Genomic DNA, 24,061 nt, shown 5'->3' on the forward strand with positions numbered 1-24,061 from the left:
CTTATAACAAAATGTGGACCCATATGCATGCATTTATCATCATATAATAATATAATTCACATAAACATGCATATAATCATTTAATAACATGATAAATCAATTATGGCCCTCCCGGCCTCCTAATCAAGGTCCTTAACCTTATTAGGAAATTTGGGGCATTACACATACTATGTTACTCATTTAGTGAAAATGTTAACAACTCCTTAAGTTATAAATTCTACACAAAAAAAAATATATAAAAAAACTTAAAATTTTTACAAAAAAAAACCAAAATCTTATTTTCCAAAAAATAATTGTAATACTAATTATTATAAACACCACGTGAGGCGCGGTTATATTGCCTAGTATATAATAATGATGACTATTTAGTTAGATTTTTTTTAAAAGAAAAAACAATAAATTATAGATTTATATAATATTGCTCAGATCACAATTTTCCTCAAAAAGGTCAAAGCTGCAAAAATATATTTATATATATTTGCGGAAATTCTATTGTAGGGGCTTCAAAAAAAATCTCACCGATGGGGCTTTTGTGTATTTTTGACCCGTGAACAGTTTCCAACATGATTTTTCTATAATCGTATATTTTGTAGTTATTTAGAGCATCCTGCAAATTTTCTAAAAATTATAAATAATTTACAATACAAAAAACTAGGTTCAAACATGTTGTTTTCCACGTGCATGAAAAAATTAGTTACTCGTGCAACGACCTGTTTTGAACTTAGTTTTCGGCACTGTAAATTATTCAGAATTTTCTGAAAATTTGCATAATGCTCTAAATAACTATATATACATTCATAAAAAAAATTACACCGAAAATTATATATGGGTGGGGAATACACAAGAGCTCCACTTGTGGGGCTCTTTTTGAAGTCCCTATAGTAAAATCTCCCTATACATTTATACAAAATAAAACATTAAAAAACAAGAATAAGAAGAAAAATTAAATGCTTACATTCTTATTCTATAATAGTGTAATCACCTAGGTGGACAAATGAGAAAGGACAGAAAAATATTCTCACCCATGGGGAACTAAAGTGAAAGCCCTATAACAAAAATTTTCTTCTACTATATATACACACATTATGTCACGGTCATTGTTGAAATGTCAAAATCACATTATCAAAAGTATATATTTCAAAGAAAAATCCTAATAATTTCTAACTATATAATATCACTGGCTGAGGTGGTCTCTTTTGGTGGTGGGTTGTTGAATAAAATCATCTTCCTTTAGTGGCAATTGACTCAAAACCCACATTTAACTCTATGCTTTCAAGTGAGCTATATATTACTGTTCATTCTCATATTTTACCACAAACTTTTCTTAATAATTATTGAGACTAAAATCTTTAATTAAATCATTGTGACTTACCAGTCAAAATGTTCTTAATTTTTAGATACTTCAATATTTCTCTTCTTAACTTCTCTCATCTCCTCTCTCAATGTATCTCCTCTTTCTTTTTTACATTTTTTTTTCCTCATTTACACCTATTCAGGTGTCATTATTATAGTATTATTCTAGATTTTGTTGGACACGTGGTATGCAATCAGATGAGGTCTAAATCATTTCGTCTGTCTATCCTAACTAGCTCTCACATGGTTCTAGTTAGTTGTACTCTATCATTTGGACTAGAACCCCCACTTAGTTTTTCCTTATGGGATGGTGTGTTGCAATTTGTATCCTCACTTGCTCGAATACGATCAGTGGATATATTCTTTTAACCTCTCTCTGCTAGGCCTTATTATCTGAGCTTAGTCTATTTAATCTCTCTGAAAGTTAGTTAATTTCTGCTACTCAACTACTCAGTCAATTGCACAATTAATTTATCAAATTAAAATCATATTTGAATTATAATTAAGTGCAAGAATAATAAAAAGGACACAATCATATTTATATGGTTCAGCCATGATTTCTCACAACCTACTTCATGGGGACCTAGTCCAGAGGTGAAGCAAATTCACTAAAATAATCAGAGTTATTATAAATACAATCAGCAAAAACACAAATTAAAACTCCCCTTTAATTTGGTTTACAAACAACAAACAACTCCCTATTTTGTGAAAGTATTCAAGCAACCAGCCTCCCACTAATTTTGAACGTTGTTGGACTCCCTCTAGCTGTTGGACTCCCTCCAGCTACTGCTCAAGCTCCCTTTGAGACTTATCTTGAAATTCCTTCAAGGTTTACACCAGAAAACTTAAGATAAATGGTGAGGAATCACCAAAACACCATGGGCAATGAACAATGAAGCATCAAGAGCTTCAAACCTTTTACAGAGAATGCTTCTTAGAGAAGACACTTTTTAGCTGCTAAAAAAGGTAAGGAAAAAACGGACCAAGCAAATATATATGCTAGGGCTAAAAATAGAAAACCAGCTAAGTAAGTCATGTGCTGAAATAGAAATCACGTGCTACTGAGCTTTCAGTGTTATAACATGAAAAACAATGTTTAAACATGAAAAAAAATGCATGACAAAAATAATACTTACAAACTCCCCCTTTGGCATGCATATGAACAGTGAATTGATTTATACTTTTAGCACACAAAGCTGACAAGAAATAACAACAGACAGATTTGATAACAGCAGCTAATTAAATTAGATAAATTGTCATATCAGGATGCCAATAACAAAATTACCTGCTCAAAATACAATCAGATACCAAAAGAGAATATTCAAAAGCAGCAGGTAGTAAAAATAGTTTAAACACAGCTAAAAGGACGACAAACAATGTTAGATAACAAAAGAGAATCTAATGAAACTCCCCCTTAGTGTTAAAAAGGCATGCCAAAGCCGAACCACAACTACTTGGAGGAAGAAAGTTGCTTCTTCTTCTTGCGACGCTTGAAGGTGCCCAGAGGCACAACAAACTCCCCCTAAGGGGCAGCGACAGGAGGCCTAGTCTGAGTGTTAGCAGGACTAGGGACTTGCTCCTCTTAAGATGGTGGTGCTGCCTCAAAGAAGTCATTAGCAGCAGAGGACAGGAGTGAGAGAGGAGGCAGGCCAAGGTGGCTAAGAGATGCAGACTGAAATGCTTGATTCTGAGCTTGGACCAATCTGAACTCAGATTTGATGGATCGAAATCGGTGCTGAGAGAATGAATCCAGTCAAACAAGCGATACTTCCATGAGGATTGTTTGACACCCAAGGAAGAGGCAGCCATAGGATCCTTAACTGAGGGACCTTTCTTCTTAGCTTTGGACCTAGTGGAGGCCAAGTGTATGGCCTTGAGAGAGATGCGGGTGTCCAAGCTTTTGGAAGGGACAGTAGAGAAACAATGAGTGACACATTGAATCAGACAAGGCAGGGGCAAAATCCTAAATACCCCATGCCACATGGCAGCCTTCAATATAACCTGAAACAGATAGTGAGGTAAACTAATAGTCTGGCGAGTACCCACGGCAAAGAGAAAGCGAGCCAGATCAGCCCCAACCATGGACTTGTGAGCAGTGGGCTGCCAATTGAAGATAGCAACAACGTGCAAAATGTGGTAGAGAGGGGTGAGTTCAATAGCAAGAACCACATTGGAAGTGGGCCAAGTCAAAGAAGTGTCTCTAGTGAGAGTGTGAGCAACTTCATCCATGTCCGAATTAAACTCAGTAGAGAATGTAGGCTCATCAACCAGGGGCAGGTGTAAACATTTTGCAATAACCGATGGAGTAAACGGAATCTAATTGCCACGCAAAAACATTTTTCCAAAATTTTCATAGACCAAATCAATAACATCAACAGAGAGGTTAGAATAAAATTCATGGACCAAAGATGGACAGGGCATACGCAGAGCAGACACAGACTCTTTCCACCCATGAAAGTCAATAATTTCATACAAGCCCAAAGAAGTAAACTTCGAGTAATCCAACAATCGCTCAGGCAGTAATTTTCTCAAAGAAATAGTCTCAGTGAACCAATTTTTACAGGTGTCGTTCAAAAAGACGTTACCTTTAGAGGATGAGGAGGCAGAACCCTTGCCTTTGGAGAACCAAGAGGAAGACGGTGCCTTTGGTGTAGGTGGGGGCACGAACTTGGGCTTCTTGGTAGGAAGCGATGGAAGCAAAGAGCCCGGGGTTGACTCAGGCACAAAAATAGGAGAGGGCCTACGTTTGCGAGCCAATGTCTTGATCCGACTAGGAGGCTTGGGAGGACCAAAGAGAATGGCATGGATTTTTTGGCGGGTGCGGGTGCGGGTGCAAGAGGCGATGCCAGTGGGTTTGGGTGGTGGTGGAAGGGAGGGGTCACGGGGTTGAGAAGGGACAGCCGAAGGTGGAGAGGAAGAGGGGTTAGTGGGGGCGAGGAGCACGATTTCGGGGAGGGAGGGTTTGAGATTCATGGGCGGAGGGAGTTCGAGGGTGGGGTTGGGGAGTATGGCAGAGAGGTTGGAGTTGGGGAGAGTGGGGTGGAGAGATTTGGGTTTCGGGGAGGGTGGGGTCTGGGTTGGTGAGGGAGGGGTGATCGGGAGAGGGAGGGGCGGAGGAGTCAGAGGATTCAGGGGACGAGGTGGGGAGGCGATTGCGACGGCGAAGGGCGTAAAGGCAGTTGGCATTTGGAATCGGCATCGGAGAAGAAGGGTAAGGGTGGGAGGAAAAAAAACTTAAGAAAAAAAATGACAAACAATAGTATTTGATATTAACCTTTTTTAAAAAAAAATTAATGATTTTTTTTAAATATAAAAAAAACGATAGAAAAGAGACAGAAATGACAATGTTGAGTTGAGAAAAAGATAATATATTATTTTTAAAAAATATATATTTTTGAAACGTAAGACCAACTGTTTGGACACAGGAGAACACAAAGAATTTGAAATATTTAAGCTAGAACAAATAACATGAAACTAAAGATAATATAAACAAAGATAAGCATCAACTTAAAAGACACAAAGCAAAATGAAAGTCTTTCTACACATTGTTGAAACAGACATATAGCAAGTTGTAACATAAACCTGACAGATGCAAAAGAGAGTCTTAATAAGACACAATATCCATCTTAACAAGACAGCTGTAGAGAAAGTCAATCTCCATTTGTGTGTGAAGTGTCCTCGTGAGCTGCCTACTATAGAAGTACCAGGCAAACTCTACCTCAAGATTATTATTAATTTTTGTATTTTTTTTAAGTAGAAATCCCCTCAACAATTACCAATTAGAGAGCCAAGCACATAGGTAGCCCTCTCCATGGGCACACAGTCCTAAGTGAAGGAGAAAACTACATAGAAAAAAGTTACCCTATGGTAGCTTTCACACTAAAACATAAGGCATCTCTAATAGGGGAGACAATTCAATGCAATAACCAAGACTGAGAAGTTAAGCATCAAGTAAGACTACTATAGAGCATAAGCAAGCCTACATCACTTCAAGACATATGACTATGAAAAGCAAGTTGAAGAAAGACTCACATATGCAAATAGTCAAGTTAGAAGATGAAATCTCAACCTATATTGCTTATTTTCAAATGCCACATGTTATCACTCAAACATACAAACTCCTATTGACTTTCTCAAGTGAACAAAAGTTTGGGAACTCAAAGCCTTTGTAAACAAAGCAGCAAGTTGACTTTCATATGCAACATGAGATAAGACAATAAGTTTAGACTCAACTAACTCACGAAGAAAGTGGTGGCGGATATTGATGTGCTTGGTATGAGAATGTTGGACATGGTTTTTGGAGAGATTGATGGCACTGGTATTGTCGCAATAGATGGTCAAGGTGTCAAGACAGAGACCATAACAGCTCAACATTTGTTTCATCCAAAGAAGTTGAGTGCAACAACTTCCTCCCGCAATGTACTCCGCTTCAGCAGTGGAAAGCAAGATGGAGTTTTGCTTTCTGTTGTGCCAAGAGACCAAGTTGTTCCCCACAAAAAAAAAAAAGCCACCTAAAGTGCTTTCCCAATCATCAAGGTTACCTGCCCAATCTAAGTCACTAAAACCAACCAAAGAAAGATTAGTATCACATGAGTACCAAAGACCAAAGTCAGTGGTACCAGCCAGGTATTTTAGAATTCTTTTTACAACGGTAAGATGCAGTTCAGTGGGGGCAGACTGATATCTAGCACAAACCCCAACACTGAAACAAATATCAGGACGACTAACAGTAATGTAAAGTAAACTGCCTATCAAACTTCTATACAGTGTTGGATCAACCTTTTTACCTGTTTCATCTCTGATCAATTTGGCAATAGTGCTCATAGGAGTGCGAGCATGTTTTGCATTTTCTAGACCAAACTTTTTGAGCATATTTTTGGCAGATTTTGATTGAGACAAGGAAATTCCATTATCTAGTTGTTTGATTTGTAAACCAAGAAAGTAACTTAGTTCACCAACCATACTCATTCAAATTCCTTTGTCATTAGTTGAACAAAGGAGTGAGTGTGTGACTCATAAGTGGATCCAAAAACTATGTCATCTACATAGATTTGGGCACAAACAATATCAGGATTTAGAGGTTTAATAAACAAAGTTTGATCAGCATTACCTCTAGTATACCCATTTTCAGGCAAGTAAGATGTAAGACGATCATACCATGCCCGAGGGGCTTGCTTAAGCCCATACAATGCCTTGTTCAGTTTGTAGACATGATCTCCATGATGAGGATCCTCAAATCCAGGAGGTTGCGACACATAAGCCTCTTCCACAAGGATGTCATTCAAGAAAGCACTCTTGACATCCATTTGATACAACTTGAACTTCATGTAACACACCACAACCAACAAGAGTCTTATGGATTCCAATCTAGCCACTAGAGAAAATGTTTCCTCAAAGTCTACTCCCTCAATCTGAGTATACCCCTGAGCAACTAATCTGGCCTTGTTGCGCACCACGTTTCCTACTTCATCAGTCTTATTTCTAAAGATCCACTTAGTACCAATGATGTTGGCACCCAAAAGATGAGGAACAAGGGTCCATACTTCATTTCTCTCAAATTGTTGAAGCTCATCTTGCATGGTAGATATCTAGTTCTCATCTTTAAGGGCGTCCTTGACTGTTTTAGCCTCCATTGTAGAAAGATAACAAGCATTAGCAATTTTGTTTGCTAGTTTCTTCCTAGTCACCATCACCTCATTTGGATTGCCTACTGTTGGAAATGAGGATAAATTTCCCAGTTCAAGAACCTCAGATGAATCTCGGTAAACCAGAGATGAATCTAAGAACACAAATCAGTAAGACTAATTATCAAACAATTAAAAAATGAAAAATATGAAAGCATAAATCAACACAAGTATATATACTGGTTCAGAACAAGATCAATGTGATCTTGAACCTAATCCAGTTTTAGGAACCACTATCTCTTCTTTATTCAATCAACAAAAAAGAGTACAAGACTTCAATGGAGCTTCTCGGAACAATCTTGGATCAAACTCTCTAAACACTCAATCACACAGGTGTTTTCCTCTCAATCCTTGAGCAAGCACTTTCCCAACAGTTGTGCATCTCAATACAGTTCCCCAAACCCAGCTCTCACAACCTTTCTCAATACTCAATCTTGATTTCCACACTTGAGCTCTCTCTCTCTAATCTGGTGTTTCTGCTGTTTCAACTGAACTTTCGCTGTCTACTTTCTTGTTCTATTTTGTGTCTTCAAACATGTCCTTTTATAGACCAAGGACTAAAAGTTAATGAGGTTGTTATGATAGTTGAGAACCAAACAACCCATTAACAGAATTAGTTGGGATTTGGAGAAACTACTCCCACGCCTACAATGGAGGATAGAGGATGAACTTTAGGTATCCATGTGGGTGGTCCCTTCTTCTGATGAATTTTTAAATTAGAGGAAACAATATTTTCTAGAATGGAAGACACATCGGAAGCCTCAGAAGTTTCAATGGTAGCATCAATCTCCTCAATTTATATCCACTTGGTCCATCTGTAGTCCGTGATGCAACATGCAGAATGGATGTGTCAACAAGAGTGTGGATTTCTTCTTCTTCTGAGTAACTAGAAAAGTCTTCTAAGTCACTAAACACAACATTGATGGATTCCATGACAACCTAGGTTCTCATGTTGTATATTCTGTAGGCATGGTTGTTTGTAGAGTACCCCAAAAACACTCATTCATCACTCTTGGCATCAAACTTACCAAACTTTTCTCTATCATTGAGAATGAAGCACTTGCAACCAAACACATGAAGATAAGCCAAATTTGGTGTTCTGCCTTTCCACAGCTCATAAGAGGTTTGTTTAGTATCAAGACGAAGATGCACTCTATTGCTAATGTAGCAAGTTGTTTTCACAACTTTAGCCCCAAGTCTCTTGGATAATTTCTTAGCATTTAACATAACCCAAGCCATCTCTTGAAGAATTCGAACCTTTCCACAACCCCATTTTGTTGAGGAGTTTTCGGCGCTGAGAACTCATGAGCTATCCGTTCTTGGTTACAAAAATCAGCAAAGGTGTTGTTCTCATATTCCTTGCCATGGTCACTTCTAAGACGAATCACTTTCTTAACCTTTTCACCATTTTCAGCTTGCAAAGAGAGGCATAGTCCCTTGAAATTTTCAAAATAGTCAGATTTTTCTCTAAGAATTCTAACCCAAGAGAATCTAGTGTAATCATCCACACACACCATAACATATCTTTTGCCACTTAGACTTTCTGTTTGCATATGACCCATCAAATCAACATGAAGCAGCTCTAAAGCTTGGGAAGTAACCAGAACTTTCAAGGGAGGATGACTACTTTGACTTGTTTACCGAGTTGACAAGGACCACACACTTTGTCTTTCAATGGAGCCAAGTTTGGAACACCTATAACCGCTTTTAATTTCACAATTTTACTGAGATCTCTATAATTTAGATGACCTAACTTGTAGTGCCATAGTTTAGTTTCATCCGTCTTTGTCGCATTGCACACTAAGTTAGTGCTCAAGAGATAACAATTGTCATTAGATCCAATCCCTGTTAAGACATGGATTCCAGATGTTGAAACAACAGTGCAGTCAGTCTTGGAGAAAAGAACCGTGCACCCTTTGTCACAAATTTGACTAACACTTATCAAGTTAGCCTTCAAACCTTCAACATAGAATACATTTTCCAGAGGAGGTAAACCATGTAAATTCAACTTCCTTCTTCCCATGATCCGACCTTTGCTCCCATCACCAAAGGTGACATATCCTTCAACATAAGACAAAAGATTAGTGAGAAGATGCTTGTTTCCGGTCATGTGGCGAGAACACTTGCTGTCAAAGTACCACTGATCACTGTTATAAGCCAGTAGAGAAGTATGAACCACAAGAGCCTTAGTATGAGCATTCTTTGGTCTCCACTGTTTTCTTCCAACAAGAGAGACTTGAGGCTTATATTTAGAGATGTTTATAAGACGAGACAAGTAGAAATTCAACTTGTAACATCTTGGACGAATATGACCCTTTTTTCCACAGAAATGGCATATAGGAATAAATTTTGTTGTGGCTGGAGAATTTTTAGGAGTAGCAAGAAGTGAAGGGCGAATGGGAGGCACTTTTTGAGATGAAATTGGAAGATCTTTCTTTTTGATAGCCAATGGTTGATTAAAATCAACTCCATGTTTCTCTCTAGAAAACTGACCAATTCCCATCATGTTGTCAAATCAATTTTGACCAACAATGTTTGTCTCAATGGTTTTATTAGCATAGTCCAGCTTCTCCTACATTTCTTCTAGAGCAACCACCTTCTCTTCAATGTCCAAAGTGAGAAAATCAACTTTTCCTAACAAGCTTCTCTTTTCTTCTTCAAGTTCTCCCACTTTAATCTCCAGACTTTTTTCCTTCTTTATCATGCTAACTCACTGATTATACATTTGTTCATAGGCAGTTTGCTGGTCCAAGTCATCCTCATCACTACACACTCCATCTGAGTCAGTGTATGACTATGGTGTTTCTGATGTCTTAACAGTGAAAGCAACAAAGTTTTCTTCCAAATTTGAACTATCCTCTTCTGCGGCTTTTTGATCCTCTTCACTGTCACTCCAGCTTGCTGCTAGAGCTCTCCCATTTTTCTTCAAAGTGTTTGCACACTCAACCTGTATATGCTCGAAGCCTTCACACTCACAACATTGAATACCCTTTGGATTTCTCTTTTCTCCCATATGAGTAGTCTTTCGAGGAAAATTTGGTGGTTTTCTTGAGTTTTCTCCTTTGAAATCATTGCTGCATTTTTTCATATTGTTTCTCGAAAACTTATCATAATTTTTAGTGAGCAGGGCAACCTTCTCCTCATCTAAATTCTCAAGAGAATCTCCCACAAAAATATTTTTGGCAACTTTGTGAGATAAATTAGCTCCACTAGAAACCTTTTTTTCTTTTATTTTCTTTTCTTTGGACCACCTTTTTATAGTGAGTTCATAGTTCTGCAATGATCCAATCAACTCATCCAAATCAAGGGTATCAACATCATGGAATTCCTCAATGGAAGTAACTTTTGACTTGAACTTCCTAGGGAGAGCTCTGAGCACCTTCCTTACAAGCTTGGAGTCCGAATAAGTTTCAACTAGAGCAAAAGATTCATTAGTAATATCACATAATCCAGCATGAAATTTAGTGATAGACTCATCATCTCTCATAGTTAAATTTTCAAATTCAGTAGTGAGAGATCTCAATCTAGATTTTTTGTTCCTTCATTTTTAGTTTGCAACTTATCCCACACATCCTTGGCTATTTCACAATTTGTTATAGCCTTCATTTGACTCACAGAAACTGCATTAAATATAGCATGAACTCCTTTAGAGCTCCAATTAGCCTTTTCAATCTCAGTCGTAGTCCATTCCGACACGGCCTTTTGTTTAGTGTCCTCACCATCGTTGATGGTAGGTGGAGTCCAACTGTCAACCACGACACTCCAAACACACTCATCCATAGCTTTGAGAAAATCTCTCATTCGAGCTTTCCAACAAACATAGTTGGTTCCATCAAGCATGGGGGGTCTAGTAGTAGACCCGCCTTCTTTGAATCAATCCATCAATACAAACACAGCAGCAAAAAAAACACCAAGAAAATGTAGAACACAGCAGTAAAAATAACACACTCACACAGCCCCTAAGGAACCAACCCACACGATAACTAGAGTAGAAGCAAATAAACAAACTAAAGACAAGCAAGGATCAATACACAAGCTCTAGTACCAAATGAAAGTTAGTTAACTACTACTACTCAACTACTCAGTCAATTACACAATCAATTTATCAAATTAAAATCATATTTGAATCATAATTAAGTGCAAGAATAATGAAAATGACACAATCATTTTTATATGGTTCAGCCATGATTTCTTCCAACCTACTCCATGGGACCTAGTCCAGAGGTGAAGCAAATTCACTAAAATAATCAGAGTTATTACAAATACAAACAGCAAAAACACAAATTAAAACTCCCTTCTAATTTGGTTTACAAACAACAAACAACTCCTTATTTTGTGAAAGTCTTAAAGCAACCAGTCTCCCATTGGTTTTGAACGTTGCTGGACTCCCTCCAACTACTGCTCAAGCTCCCTTTGAGACTTATCTTGAAATACCTTCAAGGTTTACACCAGAAAACTTGAGATAAATGATGAGGAATCACCAAAACGCCATGGAAAATGAACAATGAAGCATCAAGAGCTTCAGACCTTTTACAGAGAATGCTTCTTGGAGAAGACACTTTTTAGCTGCTCAAAAAGGTAAGGACAAAACGGACCAAGCGAATGTGTATGTTAGGGCTAAAAATAGAAAACCAGCTAAGCAAGTCATGTGCTACTGGGCTTTTAGTGTTATAACATGAAAAATAATGTTTAAACATTTAAAACAATGCATGACAAAAATAACACTTACACTCTCAATAATAATTTCATTGATGGAATAACCAGTTGCATTGCCACCACTTATCCATCCAGAAATTTAATTGAAATTTTCCAAACTCTAATAAAGAACCCAAACTTTGTTGAAAAGAAACGAATTGGCCCAATTTCATTAACATACTAAAAATGAAAACAAGCTACAAATGCATAATCAACAAAGAAAATAATTGATACAAAAGCAAGGGGGACAATTGTGTCCCTATTAACCCCCACCCCAAAAATAATAAGAAAAAATAAATCAATGAACATTTGAGTAAAATGAGTCTCACACACTTGACTTGATAATTAGCCAATCAAGTAGATGAGTGATAACTCTACAAAATAGAGTTATTTTACCACTTTTTATGTACTAATTGTTGCTTAATTCTTGAGTTTTTAATTGATTTATTAAGTTTTTAAGTAATTTTTAATTTATTGGGTTTATTTTGATTTTTTTTATTTTTGTGTGTTTTTATAGTTATTTTGTTGTAAAATGTTGTAGTTAATTAGTTGAATTATTATTATTTAGTTTGAGGTAAAAAAATGTTGTATTATTGAACTTAAATGTTAAATATAAATTAAGTTATAATTAATATTTTCAAAGAATCAACTTTATTTATTTTATAGTGAAAATATTTTATTATGATTTATTTTATGTTTATTTTGTTAGGGAATTTGGTGTATTTTTGTGCTTGAAAGACAATGATAGAAAGTTAAAAAAGAAAGAAAAAAATGGCATTTTCAAGGAAAAGAAATGAAAAGCTTGGCATTTATGAAAGGCCTTTAGCCTTCCCACCTTCTATAGGGCCAAGCCCAGCCAAGTCTCCCAGCTCCTGGCCGGATGTCACCCAGCCAGCCCACTCGGTTCAGCATTCTCCAGCTAGCCGAAACCCCTACTGCTCCACTGCCCCCAGCCATTTCCTTCAGCTGATGCCACTGAAGCACCTCTGCCCCTTCAGCTAAATGCCTCCCAAGTGAGCCCAATTAGGCCTGCAACCTTTGGCCCGCCTGCACCATCAGCCCACAAGCACACTCCCTGCCTTCCCAGCCGCCTGGTCCCCTGCCATAGCCCACCTAGCCAATTTTCCTTGTTCCCTTGTCCCATAATACCTAAAAATGCCAACTCTTTACCCATTTTTCTACACATTTTTCACCACAACATCATCATTACACCTTATAATTTACCTCTACATACCATATTTATTTTATTTTATTAATCTAATCAATTTAATTAATTTAAATTGATTATTTTAATAATCTCATTTTGGCTATAAATATGGAATTTCAAGACCATTTTTTGGGTGCTTAATTTTTTGTTACCATCTTCTTTCTCTCATTTTCTCTCCACCATTCTCTCTTCCATTTTTGGTTTTTTGAAGAGAATTTTCAAGTATGTATGTCATTTATTTTGTAATTTCTACTCTAGTTATGTGCTTCTAATTTTTTTCATAAGATTATTAAGATTATGATGAAGCAACTTGTAACTAGGTAATATTTATGTTGTATGTTGATTTCCCTTGTAATGCAACAAAGTTTATGGATTTTTCTTCTTCATATTTATCTTTCATCTTTAATATCTCATATTTTGGATTGTTAGATAATATGCACTTTGTTCTTCATTTTGCAAAAATATAATATTCTTTGTGTAAGATGTGTCATTAAATTGTACACATCCATGCTTAGAACAAAAATATTATGTTTTGCCTTATAAATAATGTTATTTGATTTTTTGTTGTTTCATTAGGTTGATTCACATTAAATATTTTGAAATTATAATTTTTGAAAAGTGAAGAAAAATCCTATCTTTTTAGAAGTAACTTGTGCTTAAAATTATAAATCTATTTGAAAAATGATAGTTTGAATTATTTTAACTATCGCTAAAACTTGGGAATCAATATACTAATAAATATTATTAAACTTACATTTTGTGGATTCTAGTATCTTAATAATATTTTCTTTTAACACTTATTTTCAAATCATTATTGGTTTATTTTTATTCTCTTAAATAGCTTTATTTTTCAATCTTTTATTTTATGTTCATAAAATTAAAAACTCATCAATCTTTGGAGCTAGGTTAGAATTTATTACTTTTGATTTAAAATAGTTTTCTTTTTTATTTCAGACAACTCATTTGGGTTCGATCTCGTGCTTACACGAACACTATATTCCATATACGATTCGTGCGCTTGCGAGTATAAATATTTAAAACATACTCATTTTGGGTCCATCAATGAGTGACTAATTAAGTTGACATTCCTTATAGTAACTTCCTTTTTCTTGACAATAATCATAATAGAGGTACTTGGCCTTAACATTCTCATAGGCTCTCTGTTGTTATGGGTTTAAAATCCATTTTTCGCCCTTGTTCCACCAAAATATGTCATTTGGAGTAGGGGTGGGCATCCGATCCAATCCAACAATTTTGTACTAATCCAATCCAATCAAACTATGTTGGATTTTGAAAATCATCATCCAATCCAATCCAATTAAGTGTCAAAATCCAATATAATACAATCCAATTACTTGGTTTTTTAATTGGATTTGGAGTTGGAACTTGATTTTTTTTTTTTTTCAAAACTAAACTGGAACTTGATTTTTAAAATGAACTTAAAAATATACCAAAAAAAAAATATCGCTTAAAAACTAAACAACACAATTCATTCAGGTTCAAACAACATAAAGTAATCAGCCTTACAAGTTTAATCCAACTAAAAGCTTGAAGTAGTATTGAAAATGAGAGAGAAAGAGGAGAGTGGATGCGTATTTTTAGTGTTTTATTCTCTAATTATGAGTGGAAATGTATAGGGGAACACTAATAGTTATCCAATAATAATGTATTAAAAGAAATATAAATAATTTTTTAATATATTTAAATAAATATAAATAATTAAATATTTTTTAATATGTATTATATGTAATTGAATTGGGAATTTATTACTTAACTATCTATTTCTAGCAACTTAGTGAAACTTTCATGCAATAAATAGATAGAATCAATGTAAATAATCAAGTAAGCACAAATGTAAAGGAGTTTAAGGTTAGAATGATGCAAACTCTCATTTTACAAGGTTCGGTCAAACTAAAGCCACCTACTTCCTAGGTCTTCAAAGCTAAGCCTAGCTTTGAGTTCAAGTAACGAGCCAAGTTAAAGGACTTGACTAATCCTTTTACAACCGGAGAATTTTCACCAAGGTATACCCAAACCTCTTACACATATTGTTTGTTCGGTGTCAATATCACCAACGTCGGGTTGTTGTGATTATGGTGCTAACCTCACCTATGCCGAGTTGTTGTGAATCTGGTGCCAACCTCACCTCTCTTGCGGATTGTTGAAGTGTCAATATCACTTTACAAAGATATATAGAAAGATGGAGTACAATGGTTTTCACTCTCTCTAAGGATGATAAATACTAGTTGAGAACCTAAAGAGAGATGAACATTTACACAAGGTAAGAGCTTAGAACACTTTTCTCTAGCTTAATACTATGATGTAAAACTGGTATTAGCTCTAAATTGAGTCTAGAAATGAGTCTATTTATAAAGAGAATAGAATAAGAGTCGTTGAGGGCTTTTTGGGGCTATTTGACGTCAGTCGGTCGACCGGCAAATATAGTCATTTTATGACTGTTGGAAACGCATTCAAAAAGCACGTGGATCCCATCCTGTGACACGTCGGTCGACCATCATGCATAGGCCGGTCAGCCGACCTTTGTATTTTCTGGGCCAAGACTATTTCTGCTTTGGTAACAAAATTCTAGGTTTTCTGGTTACAAATTTGTTACTTTCTGGTTACAAAAATGTCATTTTGTCTTGATCATTTAAGTAAACTTGTTTCCAACAACATAAACATTTTTGCTAAAAAATCAAGAATGGTTAGTGACATCATAATCAAATATTGTATATCATCACAACAAGAATGATGATGACTTTGAGTCAACAATATTAGCCTTGAAGACCAAGGACGTAGGTGGCTTTAGTTCCCCGAACCTTGTAAAAAGAGAGTTTGCATCATTCTAACCTTAAGCTCCTTTAAATTTGTGCTTACTTGATTATTTACATTGGTTCTATCTATTTATTGCATGAAAGTTTCACTAAGTTGCTAGAAATAGATAGTTGAGTTTTAAATTCCGCAATTAGTTTTAAATTCCCAATTCACATAATTTGTGAATGTTGGGCTAACAATTTTTGAGCGCCCATCGCCACTTTTGCCCAAATTTTGACTCCCATATGGTAGCCACTATAACAAGAGTTCACCAATTCCTCTACTCCACCACCAACCCAAAAGAAGGTCATCGCTTCTAAATCAACCCTATCCATTCGAATGACAATTTTGAAGGATAGGCGAGGGGAGTTTTCATATCTAAGCTCATTTTTATTTCTTTACTTTGTTGTTTTTGTTGTTCGGTGGCTGTAACTTTGTTGTTTTTTCTTTCTTGTTGGTATCTTTGTCTTGTTTTTAGTTTGTCCTTGTATTATTGTTGTTTTATCGTTGTTTTGAGGATGTCCTTTGTCTATGTTAGTGTTAAATAGGGGGCTCGATGACAGTCTTGAAAAAAAACTAAAAAAAATAATAATATTAAGATGAAGTGAATGCCACTCCTGCTTAAGTTTTAAACCAATCTCTTTGGGTGTTAATGTTGCTAGCAATCGATTGATGATAATGTTCCTTCTTTTAGTTGTGCATAGCTTGATTAAGCATTTTTGAGATCCTAGAAAGAGTTAGGCACTCGTGAGAGCTTAAGTTTCTAGAATTACTTAATGGCTTTCCTTGAGGCAAAATCCTAGACATCACTACACCAAAGACATGATTTAGGCCATCCTTGGACCGTTTGAGCCTTTTTAAGCCTACCATTTATGCATTTTTTTCCTAGTCACCTCGTTGAGCTTAATAGACACTTTTATTTCTTAGCCACTCGTTAGCCTAGCTAGATGCAATAACCTCCTTCCACCTTATCCCTTTAGCACCTTGATCTTTCTAGGATATATTTGTTGTTACATTTTGGGGGTTGAGAGGAGTTGAGTGTGAGATGAGCATTTGGGTGAGATTTTCATTTTCTTCTTTTTCTTGTTTTCACCAATTGGGGACTATGTTAACTATTATGTTTTTGGGGAGAGTGTATTCTCATTTTCTTGATTCTCTTGCCATTTAGTTTATTTATCATTCTTTGAAAATAAAAGAGAATATATATATATAAGATATATTAAAGAGTGCACTCCAATGAATCAAAGAAAAGTTTGTGAAAAAAAAAAGACAAAAAGAGTAAGTAAGTGTAGTTGTAAATAAGTTTGGGGTGTAGCTCTTTAAATAAAGGAAAAATATATTTTAGTTTGTGTCATTGTTATGTTAGTAACAAAGCACAGTGGCAATAGTTATATTTTGTTGTGGGGTGTTCTTTGGGGAAATTGATGTGTGCTTTTATGTTGGTCCTATAAAGATTAAGGTATTTAGGGTGTTTGCGCAAAAAATAGTTTCTTTTATCCTACCTACACCCTATCATTACAAGCTTGAAAAGTCCTATTGATCTTTGGTGTGATGTTTGTCTATATTAGCGGAGATGGAATCACTAAGGTAACTTATGGACGCACTAGTTAAGCTATAGGACCAAGGTCTAGTTTGATTTTGGTGATCAAAAGTGTTTAGGAAAAGCTATGCATGCACTAAAGTGAGAAACAATTGACTCATATTTTGACAGCAACATTAACACTTGAAGATTATGATTCAAGGCGTTTATAAGTGTGAAATTCAACTTCTCTTATTCAATAATAAAATCTTGAGAGTTTTCCCTTTTTTTAGCATTGGTAAAGCAAAATATATTATCTCTTGTTGTGTCTTGTTTGTGTTGACTTTCATTTATTTCTTTTGTTTTTCAATTTTTGTTGTCTTTTGCGTCTATTTAGATTCATCACTCGAGGACGAGCAATGTCATAAGTTTGGGGGTGTGATAACTCTTGAATAAAGAGTTACTTTTTATGTTGTTAAACTTGTAAATGTAGAATTAGGAAGAGTGACGAGTGCTTTTGGTTGTTATTTGTAGTTAACTTCTTTTACTTTTTGTGTTGTTGTGAGCTTATGGTGCCTTGTTAGTTTTTAAGAGCTGACAGTAGAAAAAATGAATTTATTCATGAATTATCTAAGGAGAAAGAGGAAAAGTAAATTGATCTCTAAGTTGTTTTGCTCGTGCTTAAATTCCAAATTTTGCTGTGGTTGATAAAATTTTGCTGGAACACTTACATCAGGATCCAAATGGGGAATTTTAGCATATCAAGGAGAGTCACTTGGCATTTTATTAATTGACCAGACAAAGAGTGATGAGGTGGAAAAATTAGATGCATTATGCTGTATTTTTTAAGAAGTGTGCAAGGGAATAGAGGAGAGACTCACGTGTAGGAAGGAGGGCAATTTTGTACATGAAAAAAAAGGGTTTTGTACCCTAGCTAAAAGAAAAGGAAAGGACTGCCTCCGTTTTAGTACATTCTGCCATTTTTAGAGAAAAAAGCACCAAGTACAGAGAAAAACCTAGTAGTACAAAGAAGGAAAAGAGGGAATTAGAAGAGGAGAAGAGGACACCCATTTCATTATCATTTTGGCTTTTTTCTTCTCTTTGTTTGTTATTCTTTTTCTATTTTTCTCTAGTATTTTGTGTTTGATTACTTATGGACAGATTTGGATTTGGATTTGTATTTTTGTTTCTTAATTTAGCCATGAACTAAATTTTTTGAGACTTGAATTATTAATTAACTCTATGCCTTAGTTTTGAATTTCCAGCACTTTATTTTAGCAAAAATACCCATTGTTCATTCAAGTGTTTTTAATGATTAATTCTTGTTGTTGTTTGGCCATCAATGACAAGATGTTGAGCTATATTTGTGTTGGAAAGTTTGAATATAATAGATGAACTTGAATGAAACAAATAGATAATCTTGTTAGGTTATATTTAGTGAATAACATAGGAACGTGTTATTTGCCATTTGTAACAATTGTGAAATGAACTTTAAAATTGAATTCTTAAACTTGATTGGCATAAGAATATGTTTAATTAGGTGATAGAATGAATTGGGAAAGCTCTAAGAACTTATTGTGAATTTTTGTTAACTCAGGAAATTTTGCTAAAATATTGTTGCAGTTCACATGACATGGACAGCTTTAATAATCCAAGCCCACTTCACCAAATTGATTCTCACTCTTAGATTGGCATTTTTGTTTATTTTACGCATTTTTAATTGATCTCAAGTATTTTTCATTTACAAGAATCAAAACATTTTAATTTTGGTCTTGATTGAAGTTGTTAGGTAATTAATTTGTGCATTTAGTTTCAATTTACAGGACTTGTAAAGTCCAACTTGAATACTTATCACTATATTACTTGTTTTGTGCCTGTGTACCCTTACACATAATTTTGATCAAATTATATAATAACAGAGACCAACTAAAAAACGACAATGACCGTTAGAATACCAACTCAAAAGCCTGACAACAATAAGAAAATTGTGGATTTAGATTCAACTTCCTTGAAAAAGAATATACACCAAAATCAAATCAACGAATGTGAATGTAAATGTATTTTGCTAGAACCAACAAAGATTATTATTGTTTATTTTATTTTTACAAAAGCCAACAAAGATTAATTAATTAGCTATACATTTCAATAGAAAGTGCTGATATATTTACATAATGAATTATATTAGACACTATTGATCGAACCAAAAAGTCATATCACAATAAAAATGCCTACATATATACAAAGGAGACCTTGCCAAACTGAATTAAACTCATTTGCAATGTCCACATTCTTTAGCATCAAGTTGAACCTGCATTTCAAAGAACATCATCAATGACATGCTTCACCATGAAGACCCAAAAAAAAAAAAAATCATTACTATAATTGATAAAATGTTTATCGTTCTTCCTTTGTTTAATTAAGTTTCACTTAATGTTGTTCTAAACTTGATATAGCTGCATTTAACTTTCATATTACCTTAATCTGTCTATGAGATTGAGTTGATTGGTGACAAGAGCAGTTAGCAGAGGATAAGCCACGTCGATTGGAAAGCTTTCGAAGTATAGCTCTTAGGTAGTTGTAGATACTGCACATACATACATCCAACAATTCTAATTTCTTAAATGAGTCTAAATGGTATTTGCTTTAAATATCTGAAAGCATACGTTACCTCAGTCTATGCCTGTTGCAGGATGCAACCAAAGCAGATAGAACGCTTATAATACTTCGGATAGAGCGAAACACCTACATGTGACATCAAAGCAGGATCAATTTTTTTTTTATAAAAGTAGTGTTCATTGATCCAACAAAAGGGTTTATCAATATAAGATTCATAAAAGAGAGAAACCTTTGCGAATATATCTTTCCAAAGAGAATGCCAAAGTGAGAACTCGGATGGCTGAGGCTTTATTAAGACAAGATTTGTAAGCTGAGTCATGGTACTGACAGCCACCATGAAGCAATTCTCAAGCACTTCATACATTTCATACAACAGAGAACCCACGTAACTTGCCAATGTAAGAAAACTTTGTGTAGAAAAGAGGCATAACTCCCACAAGGACCTTAAGATTGGGTGAATTAATGTGGCTGGAAGTGGATACAAGGATACAATCAGATAAAGGAAAACTCTGATAAAAACTAGTAATGGAAAGAAAATGAGCCACAGAAAATTCTAAGTAATGTTTGTACCTGAACTCAACACATATGAATAGAGAACTTTCAAGGGTGTGATCAAATCCTCGACTAAGAGACCAACTATGCTATGCAAGAACTCAGCTATAAGCAATCCAATATTGTACGATGCTTCCGTTGTATCAGCTAAAAACCTCCATAGTGGCAGTAAGAAATCAGCCATCACTTCAATTGGGTACAGCAGAAAATCTGAGACCTCTGAAACTAGCAGTTTAGTTGCTCGTGTTGTCATAAGAAGCAACTTCACAGCCTTTTCAAAATTCTGGAGGAACAACATTGTCCCTAGATATTTGATTCTAGAAAGCATCTCCCATGATTCAATCCAGTTGAAAAAAGGACCACAAATGTGAGAGATAGTAGCCTTCAACAGGGGGACATTCTTATAGAGATCATAAAATCCAATTAGCACCGTTACAAGTGAGATTAGTATGTAGATAGTTCTAAACAAAGGTCTCATCCAGGGACGATAAAGTGCACAGAAAAGTGGATAGGATTGAAGAAAGATAACCCAAGTGGGGAGACCTGACTCAACTAATGTAAGAAGCTTCAAATCTGAGGTAATTACCTGCTTTAGTTTAAATGGAAGATCTTTATTTTCAAACCTGCATAGCAAAAGAATGTCCTCATATAACATTGGTTCACTACCACTATTGTTTTTGCTATCCAATTCCCCATTTTGTTTGGTGTTTCCAGACTGTTCTAGTTCTTCTAGATGCTGATCCATATTAACTGCGTCATTTTCATCAAGAGGAGACTCGCAGGCATTGAAGAATTTGTCTTCAGGTAAGGGCTCATCAGCTTGTGATGCATTATTAAGTAGATAATTACTAGGAGAATCAGCAACTTCCTTCATTGAATGAGAAGGAACTTTTCCTTGCAAAAGGATTAGATTGCTCCTCAATATCTGTGTTTCAGGTATATTCCCTGAGAACCATGATGACATACAACTCAATGCTTGATCAATGCTGTTGAATTCCCATTTTGTCAATGATTTCACTTCCAAAGCCATGGATCCATCTGTCTGTTATGGCAACACAATGAGTATATAGAAAAAGGAAACAATATCAGTAACAATTTAAGACTATTTTGCCTTCTTTCCATTAAATTTAACTACTCTACATAAAGGCCATGTTTACTAATCCAAAGAAAGATTCAGAGAGGAATGAGAGAGAATAAAATATAGTGCTATCTTCTCCTACTTTAACTAATCATGTAAAGGATTCAACTTTCCTAACTATGTAGATAAACACGTGAGGACTCTTCTTTTCTTAGTATCTTAAAGCACAACAACCATCGTCTGATAAGCCTCCAATACGTTTTGTCTATAATAGTAGAAAAGCCTAAGTAATCTAGAAGAGCACAATTATTTTGTATTTTTGTATTAATTCAATCTGTTATTTCATTTTTGTACCCAGATGACAACTTTTCATTAGTTTAAGGGCCGAGTTGTCTCTCGAAAGCTTGTATTTTGTACGGTGGCTATTATTTCAATAAAAGGCTGTGAGGGTTTTTTTTCCAGATGTCATTGTTGAGAGATTGAGAGTTTTATTCTTAATAAGAAAAGGCTATCATTGTCAAAGTGAGTAGCTTTCTCAATAGACTTGATTACATAATAATGGAGATAGTGGTAACTTCAGTCATATATACCTGAAGCTGATTCGAATAATTTATTCCCCGAACATCTTCCCATGAAACTTCGAACACAATAAAGCCATGTAATTCCTTGTACAAAGTTTTAATGGAAAATGGAGTCTTGTCTCTCCAACTAGCAATGTCAAAAGTTGGAAACCATTTAAAAAAGCGCCTCGTTTCATGGCTAGAAGAACTTGAGTAGAAACTTGAGCTCCTCAGTAAAGGTCTAGTATTTCTAAACGGTGAAGTTCTGTACTGTAAGTAAGGAAAAAGTCCAAGTTAAAAGATTTTCAATGATATGATGTGAAAATATCACAATCAAATAACAATACAATTGTCCAAAAACCTCACTTTCGTGGTCACCAATGCCTTTAGGCGGGTTGATGTTGAATGCTTGGCCTTCCTCCATGATTGATTATCAACCAGGATGAAAAACTTATGACTATCAGGGGCGAAATACAAGAATTCCCGGGAAAGATTTGTATTTATATCCCTACGGAAAAAGAAACAACAATGTGAGAAATATGCCTTGAATTATGATTTTAAGACCAGAAGTCATTTAACAAACACGTGGTCATGTGGACCAAATTTGATACCACAAACAACAAGTAAGGCCAAAAGTTGTCTTGGGCATTTCATAAAATATCTTCCGGGCAACTGGAGGATGTTAGTCATCAAGTGTTAGAAACCAAAATTCAACATCAACCATTAACCATTAACCATTCACGAATCCGATTCCCCACTACCCACAAAAACAAAGGAAAGAAACTGACATTGTTCTGTTCCAGAGCAAAGATGACTCTTTTGGTTAATAATATGCAAACCCAGGTGACTGGCATGGAAGACAAAACGACAAAGAAATGAAAAAACAAAAGCAGTGAAACATGGACTGATACGAATGGGTATATTCTTAGCTGAATACTACTTTCAAATGAATATGAACGACTCTTACCCAATCTGCAAACTTGTTAAAGGATAAAGATGATCAGAACAAGACTCCATGGACTCCATGGTCTCCCACCAGAGAACAAATATTTATATCCAAGCTTTACCCAACTTTCCTAAAACAAAAAAAAAATAATAATAATAATTATAGTTTTCTCAAACACCTGTACCCATTAAATAAAATATCGGAAAAAATCTCATTTGAAACTTACAGTATGAAGAAAACGAAGCTGAATTGTGAAGGCCAAAATGGAGAACAGGGAAAGAGAGTGTACCTACTCTTCGAAACAACAAGGAAAATCACCATCGACCCAGTTCTAATTATCAGATTTTGATACGCGGAAAATACAAAAGCAATGGAAAAGTAGAGTTATATTAAAGTATATATAAAAGAGAGTTTGAACGAACGCGTTTCGGTGTGAACTGTGAACTTCTTCGTTCTTAAAGAATGAAGATAAACACTAACGTGGAATCAATGAAGTAAGTTATTTATTTGGTGAGATGGAGTGTAAAGGTTGTTAATTTGATTTGAAGAGGTCGGAAAATGACCGGGAAAATAGTTGGATTCTTCCATAGATAAGGATGAAATTGTAATGTTATTTTTAATTGAGCTGTGCTAGCGTAATATTTACGGCAAAGAATCCTATAAATTTATTTACAAAAAGGTCCTTTAGCTGCAATAAAGTACAAAAGCATCCCTATGTCCCCATGTGTCATTGCAAGCATTGGTCACCATTTCTTTTTAATGTTATTTAAAGATAGTAACAAACCTATTATTATCTTATAACTAAGTTTATCTCTCACTCAAAAATTAAACAAAAGAAAATATTGTAGGAATCTAAATCTCAAACTTTAATATTTTGAAAATTAAAAGAAAAAATGCTAAATGAAAATATCTTAATAAATAAATCCACCAAAACAAGATATAATCCTTAGTTTTAGTTTTTATTAGAGTTTTAGGATGGCTGCATCTTTAATTTATTTAACTTGTCATCGTTTATAATTGTCAAAATTTTATGAATT

The 24,061-nt window shown here is 35.1% G+C and overlaps 1 protein-coding gene across 5 annotated transcripts; it reads right to left on the minus strand.

Annotated features, from left to right (window-relative positions):
• Positions 1-19,308: 19,308 nt before the first annotated feature.
• LOC133831361 (uncharacterized) lies at positions 19,309-23,610 on the minus strand. Of its 5 annotated transcripts, XM_062261623.1 has the most exons (10): positions 23,251-23,610; positions 23,046-23,154; positions 22,445-22,586; positions 22,109-22,348; positions 21,027-21,482; positions 20,459-20,840; positions 20,118-20,356; positions 19,941-20,014; positions 19,748-19,856; positions 19,309-19,580 (listed from the first exon to the last, which is right to left on the minus strand). In XM_062261623.1, the coding sequence occupies exons 2-10, from the start codon at positions 23,102-23,104 to the stop codon at positions 19,542-19,544; spliced, it is 1,740 nt and encodes a 579-aa protein (XP_062117607.1). In that variant the 5' UTR covers positions 23,105-23,154; positions 23,251-23,610; the 3' UTR covers positions 19,309-19,541. The 5 variants fall into 5 exon arrangements, with proteins under 5 accessions (XP_062117607.1, XP_062117605.1, XP_062117604.1 ...); XM_062261621.1 differs by having other exon boundaries at positions 20,459-21,482; positions 23,314-23,610; XM_062261620.1 differs by having other exon boundaries at positions 20,459-21,482; positions 23,251-23,609.
• Between the last annotated feature and the right edge of the window lie 451 nt (positions 23,611-24,061).

This window comes from Humulus lupulus, chromosome 4 (assembly GCF_963169125.1).
Source record: "Humulus lupulus chromosome 4, drHumLupu1.1, whole genome shotgun sequence".
In the NCBI taxonomy this organism is placed as follows: domain Eukaryota; kingdom Viridiplantae; phylum Streptophyta; class Magnoliopsida; order Rosales; family Cannabaceae; genus Humulus; species Humulus lupulus.

Coding starts and splice junctions, on each gene's coding strand:
- LOC133831361 (XM_062261621.1), bottom strand. CDS start 23,104: ATGGAGTCCATGGAGTCTTGTTCTGATCATCTTTATCCTTTAACAAGT. Junction 20,357..20,458: donor TTCATATGTGTTGAGTTCAG/GTACAAACATTA, acceptor ATCCACTTCCAG/CCACATTAATTCACCCAATC. Junction 20,015..20,117: donor GGAAAGATATATTCGCAAAG/GTTTCTCTCTTT, acceptor TGTCACATGTAG/GTGTTTCGCTCTATCCGAAG.